We start from the raw sequence: 24,326 nt of genomic DNA on the forward strand, positions 1-24,326 counted from the left end.
TCTGTATCCCCAGTTTAGCACTGTGCCTGGCACATAGTAGGCACTTAATAGATGTTTACTGACCATGCAGAAGGGACATGTGAGCCTAGCTTTCACCTAGTCGAGAGTGGACCTGTCAGTGTAGTTCTCCCCACAGAGTGTGGCCATTCTCTGTCGAGAGGGCTGGGGGCGGCTTTTGATTGGGGTTCAGGGACCGAGGCTTTCTCCATCTGAGGAGGACGGGTTCGCATCAGAGGAACCGGCAGAGACAATACACCTTTCACTTTGTCGCTGTTTCCCTGTCCAGGGTTGGTTACAGCAGGACGGACCTGTGCCCTGTGTTTGAGGGGTTTGTGGAAGGAGAGAGGAGATGTGTGCGTGTACAGTCTCTTTCCCCATAGAAGCAGCAAGGCTGCCCGGGGGCAGAAGCACACGGTGGGGTACCTGGATTCATCCACAGCTTTCTGAGCACAGGTCCGAGGTCAGAACTGAGAGTGGACTTTCCCAGCCTAAGACTGGCCACGGAAGAGTCACTGGTAAAAGCCCAGCGCAGAGGCCGACCTGCCATCCATCACTGGTGGTGGCAGGAACTTGGGTGATTGGCCCTCCTTGTATTCCCTGTTCCCCAGCCTATTCACTCCCCTACCTCCCCCAAGCACGTCTAGTCACGTAGACAAGCTACTGACAGACGATCCTAGGCCTCACTCTGGTCCTAAGCAAACCCGATTTTGGGAAACAGGATGGCCTGTCTTCAGACAAATATGATACACTGGCCTGGTTCATCCTGAGAAGCAGCAGATTTAGCCCCCCTCCCTGCCCAGCCATAGCCCCACGTGGCCAAAGAGGCCAGGGGCAGGAAGGCTCCCAGACTCATTCTCCTCCTGAACCTCTCCCACCTAGAACGCATATGGACCTCCCTCACAGTGGAGCACACACTGAACTTAGAGGCTCACAGATCAGAACCTGAGAGCTCAGAGGAGGAAACGGGATGGGGAATGGGGGGGGACCCAAGGTCACACTGCCAGGCTCCAAACCAAGCAGGATGATGCCTGACGCCTGACTTGCCATTCCAGCTTGGTTACTTACTCGTCTATGCCTTTGAGTAAGTCATCTAGTCACACAGACCCTCAGTTTCTTCTTCCATAAAAATGCAAGGGGTTTTGCCTTCCAGCTCAAGAGCCTATGGATTACTTCCTTGTGGATTTAAGACCTCCTCACCCCTTGGTGACACTTCCCTGGCTGACCCCTTTGCAGACTGCCCTTAGAAGCATATTTCTAAAGACTGGCTGAGCTCAGCTGGGCCGTCTGTCCCAGAGGCAGAGCCTCCCAGCCCAGTGGCGGGCCCCTCGCTGGGCCTGATTTGCTGCCGTTATCTGATCTTCTCTACCTGCTCCCGGCTGCTAGTCAGCATCAGGCGCCATGTCATGTTGCTAATGGGATTTATCTGGAGCCTGGCAACTTCGACAATATCTGCGCCTTATTATTCTCTGCGTGACTCAGTCAAGGCCATCGGTTATTACAGCACTTTAGGCATTAGTGTGTTTCTGCAGCGGGATGAGGTGACTAGAGTCAAACAAGCTGAAGCTTAGCATTTATGGGACCCGTGCTGTGCTTTCCTTCTTCTGGCACAAGCAGATTCTACACTACATGGGGCTGCTGCATTCCGCAATGGTCTCTCAAAGTTTATACTTCCTGAAATCCCTGATGCTCCCAAGTCGGGCCATGGGATTTAGAGCTGAAAGAGACCTTCGAGATTATTGAGGACAACCATTTTACAGAGGAGAATACTGAGGCTGCTCAGGGTAAGTCAGTGTTGTCTCAGCAAAGGGCCTTGAAATCCTCAGGGGCAGAAGGCTAGATGGGCATGGGATGACTCCCTAAGAAGATTAGCAAACCCTGATGTTGCCAGCTAAGGTGGCAGGATTTCCTGGGGCTCAGGCTACTAGGGGAATCTCATCTAGAAGCCAGGCTTTCCAGAATGGGTCAGTGATGTATCTGGTCACTAATGAAAGACAGCCTTGCATAGCAGAAAGAACACCGATTTGGGCTCATAGGATCTGAGTTCAATTCCTGCCTCTGCCATTTACTAGATGTGTGACCTTGGGCCAGTCCCTTCCTCTTTCAGGGTCTGTTTTCTTCTTTATAAACTGAGGAGGTTGGACAATCTCTCAGGCCCCTTCCAGCTCTTGATCCTGCCTTCTGGTCCCAGGGTTGGCTTATCCCAGGGGGCTCGAAGGAAGGCAGCTACATTTTCCCTGCTGTCAAATGATTCAAGGGGTACGGTGCTAAATTCCTCCACTTGGTCAAAGAACTTCAGGGAGAAGAAGAAGAAGCAGCTCATGCTGAGACAGCCCTTTGGTGTTTTGGCTATTCAAAGAGGCAGAGTGTGAGTACTTAGAAACACACTCCATCCTTCCCAGACTGTATTTCTTCTGGGGAAGGAATCTGACAGAAAGAAACTGAAACAGGATCCTGAAGAATTATGGCAGACCTAGAAAAAGGGCCACGGAAGCATTCCTCATTCATTTCTGTGGTCTGTTCTGTCCAGTCCAGGATCACGTAGGTATGTGGCCCTTTTCAGGCGTCTGGGGCCATAAAAAGTGTACATATACACTCAAAGACAGAGACCAGGGATGTTTACCAAGAACTAGCTGTGTCACCGGGGGAAAATCACTTCCCTTCTCTTCATTTATCCTTGTCTACAAAATGTGTGTTGGACTAGATGATCTCTAAGGTTCCTCTTGATCTGAAGTTCTCTGTCTCCTTTCATGTCTTCTCCCATCCCTGATCTTCTCCTTCATTCCCATGCCTTCAACGACTGTGACATTGTCACCGTCTCCTGTCCTGACTTTCCACTTTCCCTAAAGTTCTTTATTTCCAGCTCCTTGGATTTGGACAACATGGACATGCCACCATCACCTCAAATGCCACATACATCCACGACTGAATTCATCATTTTCTTTCTAAATTGGATACAACTCCCAGTCAGTGCAAACACGATTTGACCAGTTTTTGAGGCTAGAAACTCAAGCTCATACTTCTTCATTCTTTACAACCGATATGGCAACAAGTTCTGTTGTTTCTTCCTTCAAAATGTCTCCTAGGTTTGGTCCTTCTCCATTCTCCTCAACTGGGCCCTCACTGCCGCAAAGCAATCTTTTTATCTCTGCCTAATATCACCCTATCCCACTCCCCACAAAAGCTATTCCAAATCTTCTTTTCTCTCTTCAAGCCTTCTATACTTCCTTCCCCCTCTAGCTACCCTCTCAGTACAGGACCGCCATGGCCTCTGACTTTACTAAGAAAATGAAGGCCATTTACCATAAGCTCCCTCTTCGCCCCTTCTCTTCATCTCAAAGCCCTTTGGCATCATTCCCCACTATGTCTTTTCCTCCAGTGTCCTATGAGACTTGAACCCAACCCCTCACCTAGCTTCTCCAGCAGATTGTGCTCTCAATCATTCCTCTCTCTTCAGTCTCTCCCTATCTAATGGTTCCTTCCCTGTCACCTTGAAACATTTCTAAGTCTCCCCCATCCTCAAAGAGCTGTCTATCCTTATCATCTTTACTTCCTCTCTTCTCATTCCTTAACCTTTTACATTTTGGCCTCTAACTTCATCAGTCAACAAAAACTGCTCGCTCTGAAGTTATTGGACTCAGAATCAGAAAGACAAGTTCAAATCCTGTCTCCAATACTTATTAGTTGTGTGACTTTGGGCAAGTCATTTAATGTCTTTCAGCCTCATGGATAAAATGGTGATAATAATAGTATCCACCTCACGGGGTTGTGATGAGGATTAAATAAGATAATGTATATCAAGTGCTTTGCAAACCTTTAAGAGCTTTTTGAATGTTAGCTAATATTATTATCAGAGGCAGTATGGCATAGTGGGTAGAAAGAGCTGGCCTCGAAGCTAGGAAGACCTTGGGTTCAAGTCCCATCTCTGACACATACTAGCTGAGTGATCCTGGGTAAGTCACTTAACCTTTTAGTGCCTAGGCAATTCTTTAAGACTGTAAACTGCAGAGAAAGTGCCAATCTGTATCGGTAGAAGGAGTTTCCTCATTGGGTGTTTCCTGAATTAATAAATCAGAGGGCCAGTCCCTATTCCAATTATTATTACCACCAGTGATCTCTTACTTGTCGAATCTGAAGCTCTTTTCTCATTCTTCATCCTTCTGAACCTCTCTACAGCCTCTGACACTGGTGACCACCCTTTGCACTGGCCATCTGCCAGGCCAGGAACGCACTCTGTCTTTATCTTGGCCTCACAAAATCTATCCCTTCCTTCAGGACTCAGCTCAAACACCGGCCACCTTCTACATGAAGCCTTTCCTGATCCCTCCTTCCCCAAATACCTCCTGTTGAGTCACCATAGTCCCTGCATATATTATATATCTCGTCCCCTTCTAAAGAATGTAAGCTCCTTGAGAGTGGGGAGTCTTTTTTTTTTTTTTGGTCTGTACTCCCCATGCTTAGCATATAGTAGGTACTTAATAAATGCTTGCTGACTGATTCTGACTGTCACCACCTCTTACTATCTCACACCTAAATTTTCACAACAGCCTCTGAGGTGGCCTTATCTCTAGTCACTCCTCTCCCCGAACTAATCCATTCTGCCCTACACTATCAGACTAAAACACCTCACTTATTTCATCGTGCTTCTCTCCTTCCTAAGAAGCCACAATAGCTCTCTACTGCCTTCCAAATAAAGCGAAACTCCCATGCCTGGTTTTTCTCACACTGTCCCCCTAACCTGGAATGAATGGTCTTCTTCCTTTCTACTTATCCAATCCTACTCATCCTTCAGGTCCCAACTCAGGTCCTACTTCTTCCATGCTATCTTCAGTGAGTAGTGAAGCCCAGCTCACCCCAATGTCTCCTTGCTTTGGACTCTCATTACACTTAGGGTCAGCACCAAACAGTTAAGCCCTTCTATGTTCTCTGGCTCTTTCTGTGTGCTAATTTTGTTTTCCCAATTATTCTGTAAGCCTCCTGAGGGCAGGACTGTGTCATCTTATAAGTTTTGGCCTCCTTCCCGGCACTTCTAAACTAGGAGCTCCAACTAGGCATTCTCTGAAAACGTGAATGATTCAAAACCAGCATTACACAATGACAGTGTTAGGGATGGAAGGGAACTCAGTGGCCACCTAGTGTAACCCAGATCAGAAAGGAATTCCTTATAATGTACTATGCTTGTATAACACAGAATGCCAGTGATCACTCAGGCTCTACTTAAAGACTCCCAATGAGATGGAGGCCACTTTGGAACAGCTCTACTTTTTTTCTGGCATTGAGCCTAAACTGACTTCTTTGCAATGTCCAGCCATTCACTGCTCCTGGTTCTGCCCTCTGGGGCCAAACAGAACCAGCTGAATCCCTTTTCCACATGACAGCCCTTCAAATGCCTGAAGGCAGCTCTCATGTTCCCCCTCCCCCCAGTCTCCTCTTCTCCAGCTTAAACATCCTTGGTTCCTTCAATCACTCCTCATCTGACACAGAATGCAGCCCTTCTCTGGACACGCTCCAGCTTACCAATGTCCTTTGGAACCCGTGGGACCCAGATACCCCAATCCCTCTAACGAGGGCAGATGCCCAAGATCGGATTAGCTTCTTTTGATTGCCATGGTCCATTGGTGACTCCTGCTGACCTTGCAGTCTGTTAAAAGCTCCAGCTCGTTTTCAGACAAACTGTTATCTAACTGTCTCTGAGCTGTACTTGTGACTTTGAGTTTTTGAACCCCAGTGTGAGAGTTTACATTTAGCTCTATTGAATTCTGGCTGATCAGATTGGGCCCAGTGCTTTAGCCTGCCAAGATTCTTTGGGATGCTAACTCTGTCATCCAGTGTGTTAGCTGTCTCTTCCCACTTCGTGGCATCTGCAAATCCGATGAGCGTCTATGCCTTTATGCAAATCCTTGATAAAACGGTAAGCAGCACAGAACCAAGCAGAGATCCCAGTGGAAACCTACTGTCCAGATGACACCGAACTGTTTATGGCTCTGGAGTCTGGTCATTCAATTCATTCTGAGTCCTTCTGCTTATATTCCTGCCTCGTTGGCATCTTACCATCTTTTCTGTTTGAGAAACTTTATCAAATGTTTCGCTAAAATCTAGGAAGGCTCTGACACTTATTATCCACAGCATTCCTCTGAACTGTCAAAAAAGGAAATAAGGTTCTTCTAGCATGACCTATTCTTGATTAAGCCACTTTGACTCTTTAGAATCATCTCTTCTAGATACTCAGTAATCATCTCATTAATGAAAAACCATAGAATTTTCCCAGGAAACAAAGTCAAGCTCATTAGCCTATAGTTTGAAGCCTTTGTTCCCTGTTAAAAAAAAAATTGGGACATTTTCCTTCTTCAGGCCTAGGGTCCCTCTCTTGCTTTCTATGAGCTTTCAAATATCACTAACAGTGGTTTAGCAATGATAGGATTATAGATCTAGAGACGGGATGGCCTGTAATGACAGGCCATTGGATCTAACCTCTTCATTTTACATTTTACATTTACGGGAAATTGAGGCCTGGAGAAGTTAGGTGGCTTATCCAAGGTCATACAAGAAATAAGTAGCAGAGCAATAGGATTTGAACTCGGGTCTTTTGACTCCAGATTCAGCTCTCTTTCCATTCTATGACATCAGTGCAGGGACTGTGCTGTAATTTAGGGAGTGGATTCCAGAATTCCTTCTGTCTAATGAGGGTAATTGAGAAATGTAAGAGTAAGTTGGCTACAACCTGATTATTCATGCTCCAGACTGATGGCGGAAAGAGGAAGAGTGTGATAGAGAAAATGCCTAAATGAGTGCAGGGATTTGGCTGCTGAACCTAATGGCGGAGGGCAATGACATTGGATTTACACTGGCCTCTAGAGGGCGATATCTCGTAAGTTTCACACCCAGACTTCCCTTTTGCTTAATGATGCCATATCGCTGCCATTCTCCCATCTTCTGCCCCTTGCAAGTCAGGAGACTTTTTATCCACTCCTGTCAGGAAGAACTGAGAGGCACAGAAACTGAGATAATTTTTTTTGGGGGGAACATTGATTTTTTAATGGGGGTATTTCTTTTAGTGGTGGGAAAGAGGCAACTTAATTTTCAAAACAAAACAAACTCCATTGACCTGCATTCTCAACAGAGAAAAGACTAATTTTCTCATCATTTCCTATCCAAGGTCCAGCCTGGGTCTCGATTGGTTCAGATTGAACCGTAACAACAAGGTCCATACTCTGAAAAGTAAATCGTAGCAAACACAAAGGCTTCTGAAAAGCCAGTGTTGATCTACACGTTTTCATAACCTCTCCTCCACATAGGATGTGGACATTTTGCCAAGTAGGTTACCTTACTGTGAAAACATATGGAGGGTAAGAAAGTCTTCTTAAAGACTTTAGGCAGGGACACCTTTTCCACCGGTGCTCATGAGAGCAAGAGACTACAATTTGGGGCAAGAAGGAGAGAAGTTATAGAGTGAAAAGGGGTCATCCCTAGGCTCATGCAGGAACCCCCCTTACAGGTGGTCAACTTCCTTTGCTTGACAACACCATTGATAGTTAAAACAACCAAGCCTGTATCTGGTAAGTTCTAATCGTTGGGCACTCTTCCTCCTACCGGGTCCTAGAGCTGCCTCTTGGTAACTTCCACTCCTTGTTGCTAGTTCTGTCCTCTGGGGCCAGTGACAGCTGACATCTACACAGCACATTATGGTTTATTATTTCAGATGCCACCTCCTACAGGAAGCCTTCCCTGATCCCTTGCGTTCAAGTTCCAGTATCAAAGTCTCTGTTTACAGGCTATAGCTCCATTAGAAGACTTGGCTTGTCCACTAGCCCCTTGAAGGGCGAGACTTTTTCATTTTTGTCTGTTCCTGAAGTCTTGGATCGAGAGCTGGCCTGGGAGCCAGAGACATCTAGGGTCAAGTCCTGTCTCTGTACATGCTAACTGTATCACTTTGGGTAAGTCACAACCTGTTAGTGCTCTGGGATACTCTTTAAGACAGGTTCAAAATCTTTTTTGGAGTCATGGACTGCTTTGGCAGTCTGCTGAAGTCTATGGACCTATTCTCAGAATAATGTTTTGCAATAATTTGAGGAAATTTTAAATTTCAGTTAGAAGTTAGTGAAAAGAAAGATGCAGTATTTTCTGATCCAAGCACATGGACTCCTTGAAATCTCTCCATAGACCCTGAGGGGGTCCATGGACTGCAGGTTAAGAACCCCTGCTTTAGTATCAAGAGTTGTAGAGAAGGCAGTGACGTGCATTAGGAGAGGGACTTTCCTCACCTGGGAGTTCCTCATACCAGTGAAATCCCAGGTCCAGGCACCATGCCTTTCTCCTTTCACATAACAGACACTCAGTGCACGTTTGTGCTTGAAATAGATCAGTCCTTTTAGTTCTCTAACTTGTTCTAGTCTCGGTCCATTGGCCAGCTTTCTACCCTGGATCACCACCGCCTCCCCCATCTATCGCCCTTCATGATGGATGATGAAGCATGCTGCCCACATTGGCGCAGAGAGCAGAATGACACATAGCTTTTTGGGACACAGCCAACGTGGGAATTGTTTTTCTTGACGATGAATATTGGTTACAAGGTTTTGTCTTTCCTTTTTTTCTTTTCCAGTAGAGGGAACGGGAGGGAGAGAAACTCAATTTTTGTTCATTGAAAAAATAAAATTTCATAATAAAAAGAGCCCCTCATCCATGTGGGTAAGAATTCCTAGCCCTGAGGAGATGCTGCTGTCGTTCATTTCACTATCTCCTCTAGGAGAGAGAGAGTAGGCGTGGGCTGATTAATTTCTGATAGCTCTTTACAAGACTGGAGAACAACCTTAGAGAAATCGTCCACGGTTCTGCCTTCCCTTGCCAAAAGAGAACATCTCAAACGGTTCAGGCAAAGGAGTAGGTGGTCCTGGGGTGAAATAAGCAATTTAGGCTAGGACCCCCTGGGTTAGCATCCTCTTGCCCCCTGGGCTGGCCTCACAGGGCTTTGTCTAAGAAAATGATTCTCTCTTCAAGAAAGATTCAAAGGCTGCCTGTGACCTTGGGGTGATTGACTGGAAAATGACCTGGAGAGACTTCTAAACAACAAAGCTCTTCATCTGAAAGGCCTCTTCACTTGGTACCAGAGCTCCTGTTTGCCAGCTGCCCCAGAGAGGTGGCAATGCTCCCCATTCTTGGAAGGCCCAGGAATTGGGAGGACTCGAGGAAGGGCAGGAGAGTGTTTCTGGAGAGGACCATTTGAAAAGCTTATGCAAACACAGCTTTCATCTCCCCAGATCTCAGCTCCAAAACTTCACTAGCCCCCTATGGCTTTGAATGGAAAGCGCTTAGTATAGTGCCTGGCACACGGTAAGCTTAAAAATGCTTTTTACTTGATTGATTCAAAATATTTATTTGTCATTCAAAGGGCCCTTACAACCTGAGCCCAACTACCTTTTCAACCTTCTCTCTAGTGTGGACCTGGACAGCTGGGCCAGCCCTCCCACTGCTGCCCACATCTGCCTTGCATGTTCCTAGCCTGGGGTCTCTAATCATGCCAATCCCTGCCTCTTAGAATGGCCTCTTTCACTTTTCAGCCAATCTGAATCTTGTTGCTACTGTTATCATTTAGTCGTTTCAGTCATGTCTGACTCTTTGTGGCCCCCCCAATTTAGGGCTTTCTTGGCAAAGATGCCAGAGTGGTTTGCCATTTCTTTCTCCTGCTCCTTTTACAGATGAGGAAACTGAGGCAAACAGGGTTAAATGAGTTGCACAAGGACACACTGCTAGTAAGTGAGGTCGCATTTGAACTCAGGTCTTCCTGACTCCAGGCCTGGTGCTCTATCTACTGCAGCACCACCTAGCTGTCCACCTCCTCTGTGAAGTTTCCCCGACCACCTCAGCCCATCATCCCACAGTGCCTTCTCTCTTTTGTACTCCTACAGTATTAATCCTACTGAGTCTCGAGGTGAGAAACTCATTCCCCACCCCCCCCCATTCCCCCCCAAAGCCACCTTTCCTCCTGACTTCCCCATTTCTGTCAAAGGCATCACCCATCTCTCAGCCACCCAGGTTCATGACCTGGGAGTCAGCCCCTCTTCATTAAGACTCGAGCCCCCGTGGCCCATCCCCGTGTTGAGTCCATCTCCCAAGCATCTTTCCAGTCCGTCTCTTTCTGTTCCCACCACGACTTGCTGTCTTTCGCCTGGCCTATCGCCTACTTGAACTGGTTTCTCTTCATCCGGTCTTGCTTTGCCCTAATCTATCCTCCACTCAGCTACTAAGGTGACAATCCTAAAGTAGACATATGATTGATATACTCCCTTGCTCAGGAAACTTCAGTGGCTCCCCACCACCTCAAAGATGAAATACAGACTCCTCTGTTGGACATTTAAAGGCCTTCACAGTCTGGCTCTTGCCTATCTTTTCAGGCTGCTTATACATTACTCCTCCTCATACTACATTTTATTTTATTTATTTATTTAGGCAATTGGGGTTAAGTAACTTGCCCAGGGTCACACAGCTAGTAAGTGTCAAGCATTTGGTCCAAGGCTGGATTTGAACTCGGGTCCTCCTGACTTCAGGACTGGTGCTCTATCCACTGCGCCACCCAGCTGCTCACTCATACTACATTTTAGCCAAACTGCTCTACTTGCTGTTCTCTAACCTCGGTACTCAGTTTCTCACCTCTATGCTTCTGCACAGACTGTATCTCCTGCCTGAAATGCTCTCCCTCCTTATTTCTATCTCTTGGAATCCCCAGCACCCTTCAAAGCTCAGCTTTAGTGCCTGCTGCCCCCTTCAAGAAGCTCTGATTCCCTTAGTTGTCACAGGCCTCCACCCTGAAATCATTTTGTATTTATTTTTATATCCTAAATTGACTTTTCTGTGAATGTGTGGTCTTCCCTTCCTACAATGTAAGCTCTCTGAGGGCAGGGATGGTCACTTTTGTACTTGTAGCCCAATACCTAGCATTGTGACTGGCACACAGTAGTTGCTTAATAAATGCCTGTTAATTGATAGAACTCCTTGGTAATGGTCATATGTGGTCTTTTGCTATTAGCTGAATTTTCACAGCTCATCTCACCACTTAAGAGTGCAAGCTCCTTAAGAGAACTTGGACCTATGATTCCATTGGTATAAGGAACTCCCAGGTGAGAAAAGTCCCTCTACCAATGCAGGTCAGCTCCTTCTCGGCATCTCAGTCTTAGAGAGCCGCTGAAAGACCTGAGTGGCTAAGCCACACAGCTCAGATGTGGCGGAGGCAGGCTGTGCACCCAGGGCTTCCTGGGTTGGAGGCTGGCCCTCTGGCCGTTATGCCACCAGGCCCCAGCGCCAAGCAGAGTGCCTGGAACAGAGCAAGTTCTTAAGTCATGTTAATTGGCTGTTCATTTCGCCAGCTGTTAAGAGCAGCTGGAAAGTGGATCGCTCAGCCTTCCCATCTCCAGCACTGGCAGATACACTTAAGGGACAGCAGGTTTTGTAATTCAATGGACTCTGGAGAGCTCCCCCAATCCAACTCCTCAATTCTGGGGTGTATGGGGGTAGGCCAGAGTGGGGACGTGACCTTGGGTCTCACAGAGAATGTAAACTACCTTGAGTAGATGTAAACAGCAAAAGAAGCTCCAACTGTCCCATGGGCAAGCTTGTACATGAGCCCAGGGCCATCCTGGCACTCTGCCCTCTTTGTTCTGTGTCTGTACGATACCTGACCTGGCCTGGCCATAGTGCGGGGACCCACCATGTTACTTTGTCGTGCTGCCGCCCAGGATGGCAGGCCTCTTGTGAATAAACTCTCAAACAACCTGATAGACCTAATTAAGCCTAATCAAACCTATCAATAACCAAGTGGGTATGAGCTCCTCTTTCTTTGGTATCTCAATATTCTCTCAGAGGGCATGCCACCCTACAATTGGCATAATTAGGGCAGAACAAAGGGGAGGGTGAAGAAGCCCAGAGAGGGAAGTGATTTGCCCAGTGCCCCGGAGATAGGAAGTGGTTGAGCTGGGATTCTAACCCAAGTCTTCTGTTTTCCAATCCAACCTATACTGTCCTTTAGCATGACGCAGTCATGCATCCCAGAGCCCTAAGCAGAGGAGCCCTGGACAGCCAAGAGGCAAGATCTAGAGTGGAGCTGGGCCTTCAAGGTCCTTCTAGGTCATGGCCATAGTTTAAGAAGCGCTGAAAGGGTGGTGAGTGGAAAAAGTTTAAGAAGCCATGATTCTAGTCCAACTCTCTCATTTTACAGATGAATAGCTGGGGCCCAGGGAAGGTGAAGTGACTTTTGCTCAAAACCACACAGGTGGTATGGGGCAGAAGTAGCATTTGAACTCAGTTCTTCTGACTCCAAATTCATCCTTCCTTCTACTGTACCACATTGCCTCTCCTTATATCCTTCCCACCAGAAAGCTATGCTGGCAATCACAGGCTCATAGATGTTGAGCTAGTTGGGCTAATCCTTCATTTTACAGAGGAAGAAATCGAGGCTGAAGAGTTTGTTTTGAATTTACCAAGATTTCACTAGATAAGAAAAATAGTTCCCTTTCTGAGACACTGGACAAATTTACGCAAGTAAATTAAAGGCCCTTTTTCTGTCTCCCCAGCTGGAGCTGAGAGCCCTCCTGGACAGCTAGTGGAAGCTCATTTATTTTCTATCATGATCCTTTACTGTCTTTCTTGTTCTACTCATCACAGCTGGCGAACTGAGGGCAAAGCAGGGGACGGGGATGTTTAAGACGATCATGTTCACAGGCTCCGACTTTGTGCGGTCGGGCCGTCCGTGCTGCATAACAAGGTTTGGACACCATCTTGTTAGTGAAGTCACGTGTAATGAGGGACTTTATAGGCCTTAGGCCTGGTCAGGAAGTGCTGGGAAATCTTTGTTTGGGACCACATACAGCAGATTGGCTTTTCTACCACATCCTGTTATCTGGGAACAGCTGATTTCCATATCCCATTATAGCCTGTTATGGAGCTAGCTGCCCTGATGTTTTATTCTCATATATCTTGTATAGATGTGTCCCATGTTCTATTATGTTCATATATATCCTATTATCCAGCAGTAGAAAAGCCTATTGAGGGGCAGCTAGGTGGCGCAGTGGATAGAGCATCGGCCCTGAAGTCAGGAGGACCCAAGTTCAAATCCGGCCTCAGACCAAACACTTGACACTTACTAGCTGTGTGACCCTGGGCAAGTCACTTAACCCCAACTAACTAAAAAAAAAAAATTAAAAAAAATTAAAAAAAAATAAAAGAGAAGCCTATTGGTTCATGCATGAGTCTCTCTGGAGAAATGGGAAAGGAGGTCATGTGGTGGAAAGGAGGCAGAGGACCTGGCTTCAAATCCCACCTGTGATCTTGGGCAAGTCCCTTTACCTCCCTAGGCTTCAGTTTCCTCCTCTGTAAAATGAGGGAGCTGGCCAAGATCTGGTCCTGGATCTCTGATGTTCTGACCTGGAGTGACATCTGCTTAATGGCCTAGGGACTGACGAATGGGCAGGGCAGAGATTTAGTGCAGAGTGATCAGGAGGCTCCTTGCAGATTGGCCAATCACGACTACAAGAAGAGGCCTGGACCAGCTGATGCTGCCTTCCTGGGAGCTAGTCATTCACTTCCAAACCCGGGCCCTAGCCCTAACAGCCCAGAATCCTCCCCCACCTTCGGATGAGACTCCTGGATGCTCTAGAGGCAGGCATTCTGGGGCCCAGGGCTCCTGGGGCACAGAGATTTGCATATCCTTTCTTTATTATCTTCATTAAATGATTCAGTGTTTGTGGTGAGTGTGCTGAATGGTCCCTTTCCCCAAATCTTGAAAGAACCTTGTTATCTGGTACATAGACTCTTATTCTCCTCCTCACCCTTATTCTGACTCCAAACTGAAGAACTCTCATCAGATTGTCCTCAAATAATGGGCACATGTCCAATGAACATGCATGCGAGAAGTGGAGTAGAAGATATCAAGGATGATGGCCATGTAACAAGAGTAAGAGACAACAGATGGGTGGACTGATATCTGGGAAATATCCAAAGACCCAGGGGAAGACCCACCCAACACATGGTGGGGAAATCCTTTGTGGAGCATTTGTGGAAGGTGAGAAAGGAAATGTGGCACAGGGGATTGAGTGCTGGCCTTGGAGTCAGAAAGACCTGGGTCCAAATCCCACTTCTAACACTTACTAGCTGTGTGACCTTGGGTAAGTCACTTTAATCTCCCTGAGTCTCAGGTGATTCCTTAAGACCCTATGTTTTTACATGTGCAGTGATCAGCATTGGTGGTGGAAGTGCTCACATTGAAAAAAGTCAAGGGCCTTTGAGGTACCGATGGATGGGCAAGGATTGTCCTGAACCAAGAAGAATTGTGATATGCAGTGGCAGAGAGTTCCCTTGCTGAGATGAGGGATTCATTGATGCATTCTTTACTAGACAATCCTGATTACAGGTCCCATTGGACTATGGTCACATGGTTAGACCTTGCCATGTGCTGGTGGTTAAACAAAGGCAATACTGAATTCCATCTTTGTTGGACATTTCTAGTGCACGTGAACTTGGGAATTTTTCCTGAAAAGTCCAATGGGGTTGGGGAGAGGGGAAGAAGAGGAAGATATTTTGAAAATATAGTTGCCATGAGCCTGCCTTTGGCACAGCTCAACTACATCACTGCCTGTGGATGAGATGCTAGAATAGTTTTTCATCAGGGTCAAGATTATGATCACAGGTGGTTTTACTGCTGGAATTAGTCAATCAGCACACATTTATTAAGCACCTACTATGTACCAGGCACTGTCCTTAGAGATCATTTTGCAGATGTGGAAACAGGCCCAGGGATGTCAAAGGTCTTATGAGTAATATGGAGCACAGGCAGGATTTGAACCCAGGTCTTTTGGTTCTAAAGGCAATGCCCTTTGCACTCTGTTGCCTTTCAGTATGATGTGGCTTCACATAAGCAGTTTTGTAGACAAGCGTCCAGGAGCCCTAAACAGAGGAGACTGAATCCTCCAAGCCTTGGACTGGAGACCTAGAGCTAGAACAGGCCTTCAAGGCCATTTCAGCTGACCCCCCCCCCCCCTCATTTAATGGATGAACAAACTGGGGGCCCAGAGACACAGAGTGATTTTTGCTCACTGTGACACAGGGGCAGAGAACTCAGGTTTCCCTTCTTGGTGGCTCTCAAGATCACTTGGGACACAGACGTTTTGCCGTGCACTGTGGTCTAGGGAAAGGCAGACCAAAGTCAACGCTCCCAGCCAAAGGCCACTCATCAGATCTGGCGACAGGGAGTTCACTTTGGCCTTCTCTTTGGGAGGTGCAGCTATTTCCCCAACCTGAGTTTTATGGACCACTTGAAATGATTTCCTTGCGTCAATGTGAAAACAACACTCTTCGAGCTCCTTGGGAAAGATCGTGCCAAGCACATTGCCTGTTTCCCCACAGGTGGATTGTATTTGTTTTCTCCTTACGCACCTCTGAAGCCTGCTAATATCATTACTCAATCATCGGTGTGGTTAAGAGAGTTTGGCCCTCTCAAATGAAAACTTCCATTAACCTATGGCAAGAGCCTTGGGCAATGTCTTCACTAAAGCTGGCAGCCTTGAGAGCTGCTGCCTAGGGTTATCAGCCATAGCTTTGCTAGGACATGGAATCTTGGGCAAATGACCATGGCCAAGGAGTCCAGAAACTGATTGGGAAGAAACAGGAAGTGGTGAATGAAAACTATTTTGGGATCCACTCAAATAGTAACAAAAGGACAATAGGGACACGGAAAGCTTTCAGAGCCATGAAGGATTAGAAAGGAAGACCTCTACCCAGCAGAGTATAGGAGAAACGAGTATTGAGCTCGACAGAGAGAGTGAACCTTGGAGACGTCAATGTAGCCAACAGTGAATGAGTGCAGAAAGAGATGCGAGGCCCAGGGCAGTCTTGGGAAATGCCGACCCTTAGATAGGAGGAGGAAGGAATAAAAGAAGTGTGGGAGAGTGCAGCAATCAAAGAAGCCAACAAGGGCAAAGAGCAGCACAAAGGGTGAGTGGGTGAGCGTTGAATGCTGCCAAGAGGTCAGAGGATGAGGCCTGAGAAAAAGCCCCTGGATCTAGCCATGTGGAGGTCACTGAAGAGTGGTGGATTGGAGGGAGCTGAGGCAGCGAGCATGGTAAGTAAAGGGTGGTGACAAATGGCAAGTAGCTCCCAGGGTTAGAGGGTTTGGGGGAGGTTTTTAGAAGAGGAATTTCAGAGTTGGAAGTGTTCCTGAGTCTACCATTTAGCTAAGAATCTCCTCTACAGAATTCCCACCAAGTGGCCATCCGGCCTTCGCCTGAAGATCTCTGGATACAGCCCGTTCTACGTTGGAATGGCACTTATTATTAGGGACTTAAGATCTGCCTCTTTGTCCCTTTCACCCAATCTGCCCAGTTCTGCCGTCTGGCTACAGGGTTGGGTTTGTCGCTCTTCCATTTCTCTTTCAACTTTTGAGTCATTATGAAGTGTGAGCCCCTGGGAAAGATGGCTTTGCTCATTCATCATTCTCACTGATCTGATCTGAAGTCATCTCAGCACAAGGCTGGGGAGGCCCTCCCAAGCTGCCAGGCAGGCCCTCCCAAGCTGCTAGGCCACCTCTGATTGTGACACTAACCTGTGTGTGCAGTATCCTTGGCTGGTACAGGCTCCTTTATGGACAGAAGCTTGTCATGCCAGGGCCTTGTGCCAGCCGTGGCCACAGGGTCAGGCCGCAGCTCTACCTTTCTGGTCAGCTGAACAGCCCCAAGCAGATACCCTTCTGTGCTCACTTACCCCGAGCATCCTCCTCATTGTCCTCCCAGTGCTCTTCGTTGGCCAGCAGGGGATTCTGGGATTCGTTCATGGACCTCATCGGGAAGGAATGTCCATCACCTGGGCTGCATGAGAGACGCAGATCGTGAGCACCTGAAGATGACTGAGCTCCTTTGAAAGGAGAAACTCACTTAGGAAAAGGTTAGAGAATCTCTAGGAAAAAAAAATCTAGGCCTACTGGCTGGAATTGTGGCAGACCAGGCAGCAGACCTTTGTGGTACAGTCTTCCTGTTAAATGTCCCAGGGGCAGCTGAATCAATGTTGGCTATTCTGGACTGAAAGCTTGCTTAACTTGCATTAGATGGCAGCTAGCATGGCAACATGCACGTGCTTAAATAACATTTGGTGACAACACCCATTCATATCCCCTCTGTCTTATTGCTTTGATTCTTAATTCTTGAGAAAGGTCAATAGGCAATGGATCCTTTCAGAGAGTAGACAGCAGCTGTGGCTTCGTGATAGAAAGAAATTGCTGGTCATGTTGCATCCTCCAGGCTCTATCTAGTTTACAAGTAAGCAAGGCCATAGGCACTGGAAGCCAAAATGGGAGCTGAGGCAGTCACTGCAATTCAAACTCTGAGGGGCAAGGCCTCCAAGAGCAATAAGTTGTCCATGGTGCCCTGGGCTCATCTCCCAGGCCTCTCAGGGCATGGCTGAGCCGAGAAGGGCTTGGGGCTGGCCCTCGCTCCAGAGAGGCTGGCCATTTCTCTATGACTGCCCTGCAAAGTGAAGCGGGGGTGACTTCGGGACCACTCATAGTTTGATAATACCCACACCCCTCTCTCTACCCATCATGTGGAAACCTGAAAGTTGACCGCTCTATCCATGGTAACACACGGAAAAAACAAACCTATTGCCTCTGGCAGGATGCGGAGGGATTGGGGGGTGCGCATGGTCAGTGTTTACTTTGTAGGATTCCAACTTTCCACCTAGGTGGAGATGGGAAAAACAAAGTTCTGGCTCTAGGCGGTAAGCCTCTTTACTGGCTTTACAGGGCTATGGGTCACTCTTTATAGTTAGACCAGCAGGAACTCCAGTGGTTTTTTAAGAAATAGCATGGCCTTTGAAAAACCAAACCAAACCATCTCTTATGTGGGGAAGGCCACGGAGGCAGAGGAAGTAGTGGCAACATTTTCAACAGGGTTATTAGATTACCACAATATGTGGCATGCTGCTGCTAACTGAGCTAGATTGTGGCAAAGCATTTGGTAAAGTCTGTTCTTGTGGACAAGATGGAGAGATATGGACCAGGCAAAATACAATCAGTTGACTTTTGAATTGGCCAAATGGCTCACCCCAAAGAGCAATCATTAATGGTTTCCAGTGGAGTTCCTCAGGGATCTGTGCTTGGCCCTGTGTTGTTTTATAGTTTGATCAATGATTTAGATCAAGGCATGGATGGCATGCTTATGAAATTTGTGGGTGACATCAAGCTGGGAGGTTTCACTAACCCTCCAGATGACAGAATCAAGATCCAAAAAGGCCTTAAAAGGCTAGTTCACTGAGTCAGATCTGATAACAGGACATGTAATTAGGACAAATGGAAAAGCCTTAATCAACTTTACAAGTATAAGGTGAGGGAAGTATGGTTTGACAAGGAGATCATCTGAAAAAGAGTCTGGGGGTCATAATAGACTGTAAGCTCAATGTAAGTCAACAGCGTGGATTCCTCTTACCTTTCCCACCTTATTTTTCATTTGTTTCCTTCACATACTCTATGTCCTGTCCCTGTGCTTTTGCATTCAGAGCTTCCAAGAAGAGGAAGCCTTCCCCTATGCCCTCCCACCCAAGAAGGCCCATTGCACTTTGGGATACCTCTGACTGCTCTGTCCTATTGAGCCCAAAGCTGCCTTTCAACACCAGAGCTCGTGGTTGTGCCCTCTACAGCCAAGCCACATAAGTCTGCCAGTGGCTAGCTCCACACCAGCCCCAGACATTTCTCTCCCTTCTACATGTGACCTTGCCTCATCCCTCCAGGGGTTAACATTCTCTTCCTTTTGGAATTACTTTGTTATTTTTATATATCGATATCATATTGACTTACTTGTGTCCACATTGTGTTCTCTCCCCCCCCCCCAACAGAACTGAAGGCAGAATCAAGCTCCTTGAGGGTACAGGCAGTTCTCTTGACATTGAATTTTTTTTTTTAATTTTGAGTTCCAAATTCTCTCCCTCCCTCCAGCCCCTCCCCACCACTGAGAAGGCAAGCTGTGATCACCATCAATCATGGAGGGGATTGTTTTGTTTCCCTTTCCTCTTTGTATTCCCCATGTCTGGCACAGTGCCTGGCACAGAGTAGCTGTTTAATATATGAATGTTGAATTTAATTGAATATGGCAGCCAAGAAAGCGAACATCCTCTTAGCCTGCACAAGGAGAGATGTAGGGCCTGGGACCAGGGAGGTGTTCAGGTGGAGGCACCACATTTTGGAAGGGACACAAGCTGGAGCTGGAGAATGTCTAGGGGGAGGGCCTCAGGATCAGTGGAGGGAACTAGGAATCTTTAGCCTGGAAATGACAAGACTCAGGGGAGCACTCTATCTGCCTTCAAATAGTTGAAGAACTATCATATGCCAAAGGGACTCAGGGTGGCGAGCTGTCCACTGCCTTCAGAGGGCAGAGCTAGGAGCTCTGGGTAGAGCTGGCGAGAAGCAGCTTTAGGCTCGATAACAACGTGAGGTATGCCAGGGTGGAATGGGCCTTCTTGGGTGGGAGGAGGGGCAGGGCAAGAAGCTTCCTTTCACTGGAAGTCTCTGAGCAAAGACAGGATGACCACTTAGCAGATCCATTGTGTTACTGGTTAGACTCGATGGCCTCGGAGTTCTTGTCCAATTCAGCCACTTTCCCTATCTGCTCGAACTGAGATTTGAAAATACCACGTGGTCTAGTTACGCCTCCTTATCTTCTAGTGTGGCCGGGGAGCTTTAGGAAAATCAGAGACAAGCTCCGGTCCTGAGCTGGTGACCATTAGTTTGATCTGTTTTCACGGAAGGTGTGACTCTGCTACTCTCCTGGGGTGACTTCTGCTGTCTGCAGAGGCCCAAACCAACCTCTGACCCCTCCTCTGCTTTTGCTTGCTTGGGGTTTTTTGGAAACCAGTAGAAACATCTAGAACATTGTAGGCAACAGTGCATGTAGTGCAATCGGGCCTGGGAGCTGAGGGAAATGTGCTGGTGTTTCTGGGGCTTCTCACTTGGCCCTGTGCTTTACTTACCTGGACCCAATGGGGAGTAACCACAGCCTCTTGTTCTCACCAAACACTTGCTGGAAGTTTTTGATGAAGCCAAGGTTGAAGCCATTTTTGTCCGGGCCACTCAGAAACACCGGAGCCGAGAAGGCCTCTAGGGTGGGTTAGTAGAGTGGAGAAACAGGGAGAAAGGAACAAAGGACGATGCATTAGGGGATGCCCCCAGCCACTCAGAAAACCACCGACTGTGCAGCTCCTTGGGAATTCAACTGGCCCGAAGCATCTTCTTGCTCTCATTATGCTGACTGGTCATCCTTAATTAGTAAGATTTTCACCCAATACAAAGTTAGACCGAAGGCAACTTTGTGCACTGGAACCAATCACACTACCACAGAGAATACAGGCTGGTGTAGAGATAAGAGCAGGTCCTCAACACCCGGGTTCAAGCCCCGATGCTGATATTTCTGAGCTGGGCGAGGATGAGCAAATCCCTTCACTGATGGGGCAGCCTCACTTTCCTTCCCTGTACACTTACACTACCTGTCCCACTGGATGGTTGGGAAGAAAATGCTTGAGAAGCAGGAGGAATTGTTATTAGTACCAAAATCTCAGCAGGCCGCCAGGGCCCAACACGCCTCTCCACGCCAGAAGGAAGGAGGGAAAAACACATTTCAGACCATTTTCTCATCATCCAAGTGGCAACAGCCAAACAGTGCCTATCTTTAGAGCTGCTGCAGAAATAATAATAACATTTGAAATAGTGGTAACAATGTAGATTTCATTTCTGAAAAATCTGCAGGAAGGGATGATGTTTGGAACAAAGAATGTCAGGGCCAGGAGGGACCTCAGAGAATGTCAGGGCTGGGAGGGACCTCAGAGAAATGTCAGGCCTGGGAGGGACCTCAGAGAATGTCAGGGCTGGGAAGGACCTGGGCGTGCAAAATGTCAGAAGTGGAAGGGATCTTAGAAAATCCAATGTTACAGCTCCAAGGGACCTAAGAACAAAAAATCCAGATTATCAAATCGAGGAAGAAGTTTAGAACACAGATGATCAAAGTGAGAAGGGATTTCGGAATGTCAGAGCTGGAAAGGACTTAAGAGATCATAGTCTACTCCCTTAGTTTTACAGAGATGGAAATTGAGGCTCAGGGAGGGGAAGTGATTTGTCCAAAGTCAGAGCTAGGATCTGAACTCAAATTCTCAGATTCCAGATCTTTCTACCATTCCACAATCCTCCCTTGGGCATTTGTGTAGAGTCGAGGATGGGGGGAACCTGTGGCCTCAAGACCATGTATGGCCTCAAATGCGGCCCTTCGACTGAATCCAAACTTGACACAACAAATCCCCTCCATAAAAGGATTTGTTCTGTAAAACTTGGACTCAGTCAAAAGGCCGCACCCGAGGACCTAGAAGGCCACATGTGGCCACAAGTTCCCCACCCCTGGTATAGACTTACAAATTGTTTTGTGTTGCTAATTCTGCATGAACGTGTGTGAATATGTGTGCATGTGTGCATTTTGTCTCCCCACATGCCACAAAATGGTGAACAAGGGTTAGCTTACGTCCCTCGGACAGCGGGCTCGAAGTATCCGAGTAGCCTCTTTCTTCTTCCCCCACCATATCTAAACAACCTCTGAGTCTTCTTGATTGTTTTGGGCATCATCTTTCATTTCTCCCCTTTCCCTTTCCTTTTCCATTTCCATTGCCACAGGCCCAGGTTAGGTCCTAATCAACTCAAGGCCCTGCTGGTTCCTGCCCTCCTTCAATCCAGCCTGCACAAACCGGCCGTTAAGCTCAGTAGAGCCTGGCTTGGGATATGTCTATTCCTTGCTCTGTTTAAGCGCTCCCCAGCTGCCAAGTGGATGGAGTCCAAACTCTTTGGATTGCCATCCAGTGACTTCTATAATCCGGCCTCCACCCTTCTTTGTAAGCGCTATCTCTAGTCACTCGACTCCCCAAACCCTTGGTTCTAGCCAAAGAGGCCTCTTCATTGCCTTCCCCCGCCTCCTCTCCCCCCTTCTCGATTATACCCCATCTGGCAAGATGCAGCTCCAACTCGATCCCTCCTGGGACATCCCTCTATGCATCTCTTCTGGAACTTTTGCATGGCAACGAACCAGGGGCTGGCTTGTTATAACAACACGTGTCTTGCTTCATTAAACTGGGTTTCCTTATTATTTTGCTGTTTAGCTTTTTATGGATTTACATCCTGCCTTTGCAACCTGATTGTAAACTCCTTGAGGGTGGGGACCATGTCTTTGATGCTTTCATGTTTCCTCACAGTGTCTCTAGCCTAGAAATGCTACTAAAACATGGGGTTGGCTGGTTTTCTGAATCTTCCTTCTCCCCTCTCTGAAATGCTCTCTCTGAACGTTCATTCTTCTGGCACATCTTTTGCCTGGCTTCCTCTTTTGTCTCTTTTTCCCCTTGCTCACTGGGTGTGTATGCCCCTGTCAGGTGGCTTTTGGATGGTAACTCTGGGGGGCTGTTACCTTATATGAGCTATAAACAGCAACCTTCTGAGTGAGGGCCATTTGCAAGCAGGTTTTCTCTCATGGATTTCATTCACTAAAGCTGTCTTTGGTCTGGCTCAGTGGCAAAGCAGAGTGATGACACATCAACTAAACGGCCCCATTGTCTCGGGTTCCTAGGAAGCTCTGATGGGCCACTGGAATACTCTAACCTGAGTGGTGATTCCACTAGCCTCCCGGACTGGCCAAACTTACCCAAGGTCGTTTTGTTTCTGCTGAGAAGCCAGCAATGGTACCCAAAGAGAATCATCAGGCTGACGAAAAACATGCAAGCCACAAAGAGGAGGAAGAGGACATGGAACTTGGAGCGGGTATTGGGCAGGTCACCCTGGGTGCAAAAGAGACAAGGGAGAAGAGAAGAGAAGAGAAAGAAAGAGATGAAACTGGTGAGCCTCAGCTTCGCTCTTCCCAGGACTTGTTCATGCTGTTGTCCCTCTGCTTGAAACCGGAATCCTCCCCCCAGCCCCTCCTGCCATCTCTGGTGACATCCTTCCCCCTCCAAGGCCTGGTATAGATCACAGAATCATAGAATTTGAGCACTGGAAGGGACCTCTATGGACATCTAGTCCAACCCATCCACCATAGTAACTCCCATTGTAACAGACCTGAAAGTGGTCAGCCAGCCTCTGTGTGAAGAGCCCCAAGGAGGTGGAAACTCTAACTCTATTTGTCAAAATGGTTCAATGTCAGTTTGGCAGGAAGTCTTTCTAACTGACTCCCTAATGCCTTCCTAACACCTCCCTCACCCCAATCATTAATGATCCTCTGTCCCTCAAATCCTGCAGCCCTTGGTTTCCATCTTATAAGCACTGACGTTCATTGTATATCATAGTTATTTCTGTTTGTATTATCTCCCCAATAGATAGGAAGCTCTCTCTCTTGGTGATCTCATCAGTTCCCATGGATTCAATGATCACCTCTGTTCAGATGATTCCCAGATCTTCCAGCCCCAGCCTCTCTACTGAGCTCTAGTCCCACATCACTGCCTGCCTGCTGGACAGCTCCATTTGGCTGGCCCATAAGCATCCCAACTTAATGTTTCCCAAACAGAACTCAGTCCATTCCCTTGAAATCCTCCATATCTCCCTGTGCCTATCGAGGGCATCACCAAACTTTGAATGACCCACATTCACAACATGGGAGTCATCTTCAGCTCTAAACCCTTCACTGATCTCCAGCCACTGTTTGTATCCAATCAGTGGCCAAATCTTATCAATTTGACTTCCACAGCATCCTTCACACCTGCATCCCTTCTCTCCCCTCCTATGGCCTAGTTTGGGGCCACCTTGCCTCGACTACTACAATAGCCTTTCAAATGGTCTCCCTATCTCAAACCTTTCTCTTCTCTAACTCATCTTCTTCATAGCTGTCCCATTGATATTCCTAAAATGCAGATCTGACCATGTATAGTGCTGAAAATCCTTTATAATTTGGCCCTAACTTATCTTTTTAAAATATTTTATCATATTTTTCAATGAATAAAAATTTATTTTCTTTCCCTTCCACTTCCCACCATTAAAAAAAAGGAAGACAAAACCTTTGCAACAAATATGTCAAGCACAACAAATTCGAGATTTCATATTATTCCTCCTCATGCAATCTATGCCCCAATCCAAGTGACCGTCATTCCCAGCCTTTGTGTCTGTGGAGGCTCCATTACCATTCCTCCTGCTCTAGGAATGCCATCCCTCGTCACCTCTGACTCTTGTCATCTCCACTTCTTTTTAAGGCTCAGCTCTAGAGCTACCTCCTACATAAGGTCTTGCTGAGACAAAGCCTTGCAAAGAGGCAGCACTTAATAAGTGTCTAGAGAATTGAATTTGACTTCATAAT

The 24,326-nt window shown here is 47.2% G+C and overlaps 1 protein-coding gene across 4 annotated transcripts in view; it reads right to left on the reverse strand.

Moving 5' to 3' along the window:
* Positions 1-24,326, reverse strand: part of ZDHHC15 (zinc finger DHHC-type containing 15) — a 75,256-nt gene that overhangs the window by 11,141 nt on the left and 39,789 nt on the right. For 3 of the 4 annotated variants that reach the window (XM_027839943.1, XM_027839935.1, XM_027839926.1), the window contains exons 8-10: positions 22,689-22,821; positions 19,990-20,116; positions 16,738-16,841 (exon numbers count right to left, since the gene is read on the reverse strand). In XM_027839943.1, coding sequence (XP_027695744.1) covers positions 16,738-16,841; positions 19,990-20,116; positions 22,689-22,821 — 364 coding nt within the window. Of the gene's footprint in view, positions 1-9,030; positions 9,042-16,737; positions 16,842-19,989; positions 20,117-22,688; positions 22,822-24,326 lie in introns of all 4 variants that reach the window. The other variant, XM_027839951.1, reaches the window with a different exon arrangement.

The sequence above is a fragment of the Vombatus ursinus genome, unplaced genomic scaffold, assembly GCF_900497805.2.
Source record: "Vombatus ursinus unplaced genomic scaffold, bare-nosed wombat genome assembly UNPS02004691.1, whole genome shotgun sequence".
NCBI lineage: Eukaryota > Metazoa > Chordata > Mammalia > Diprotodontia > Vombatidae > Vombatus > Vombatus ursinus.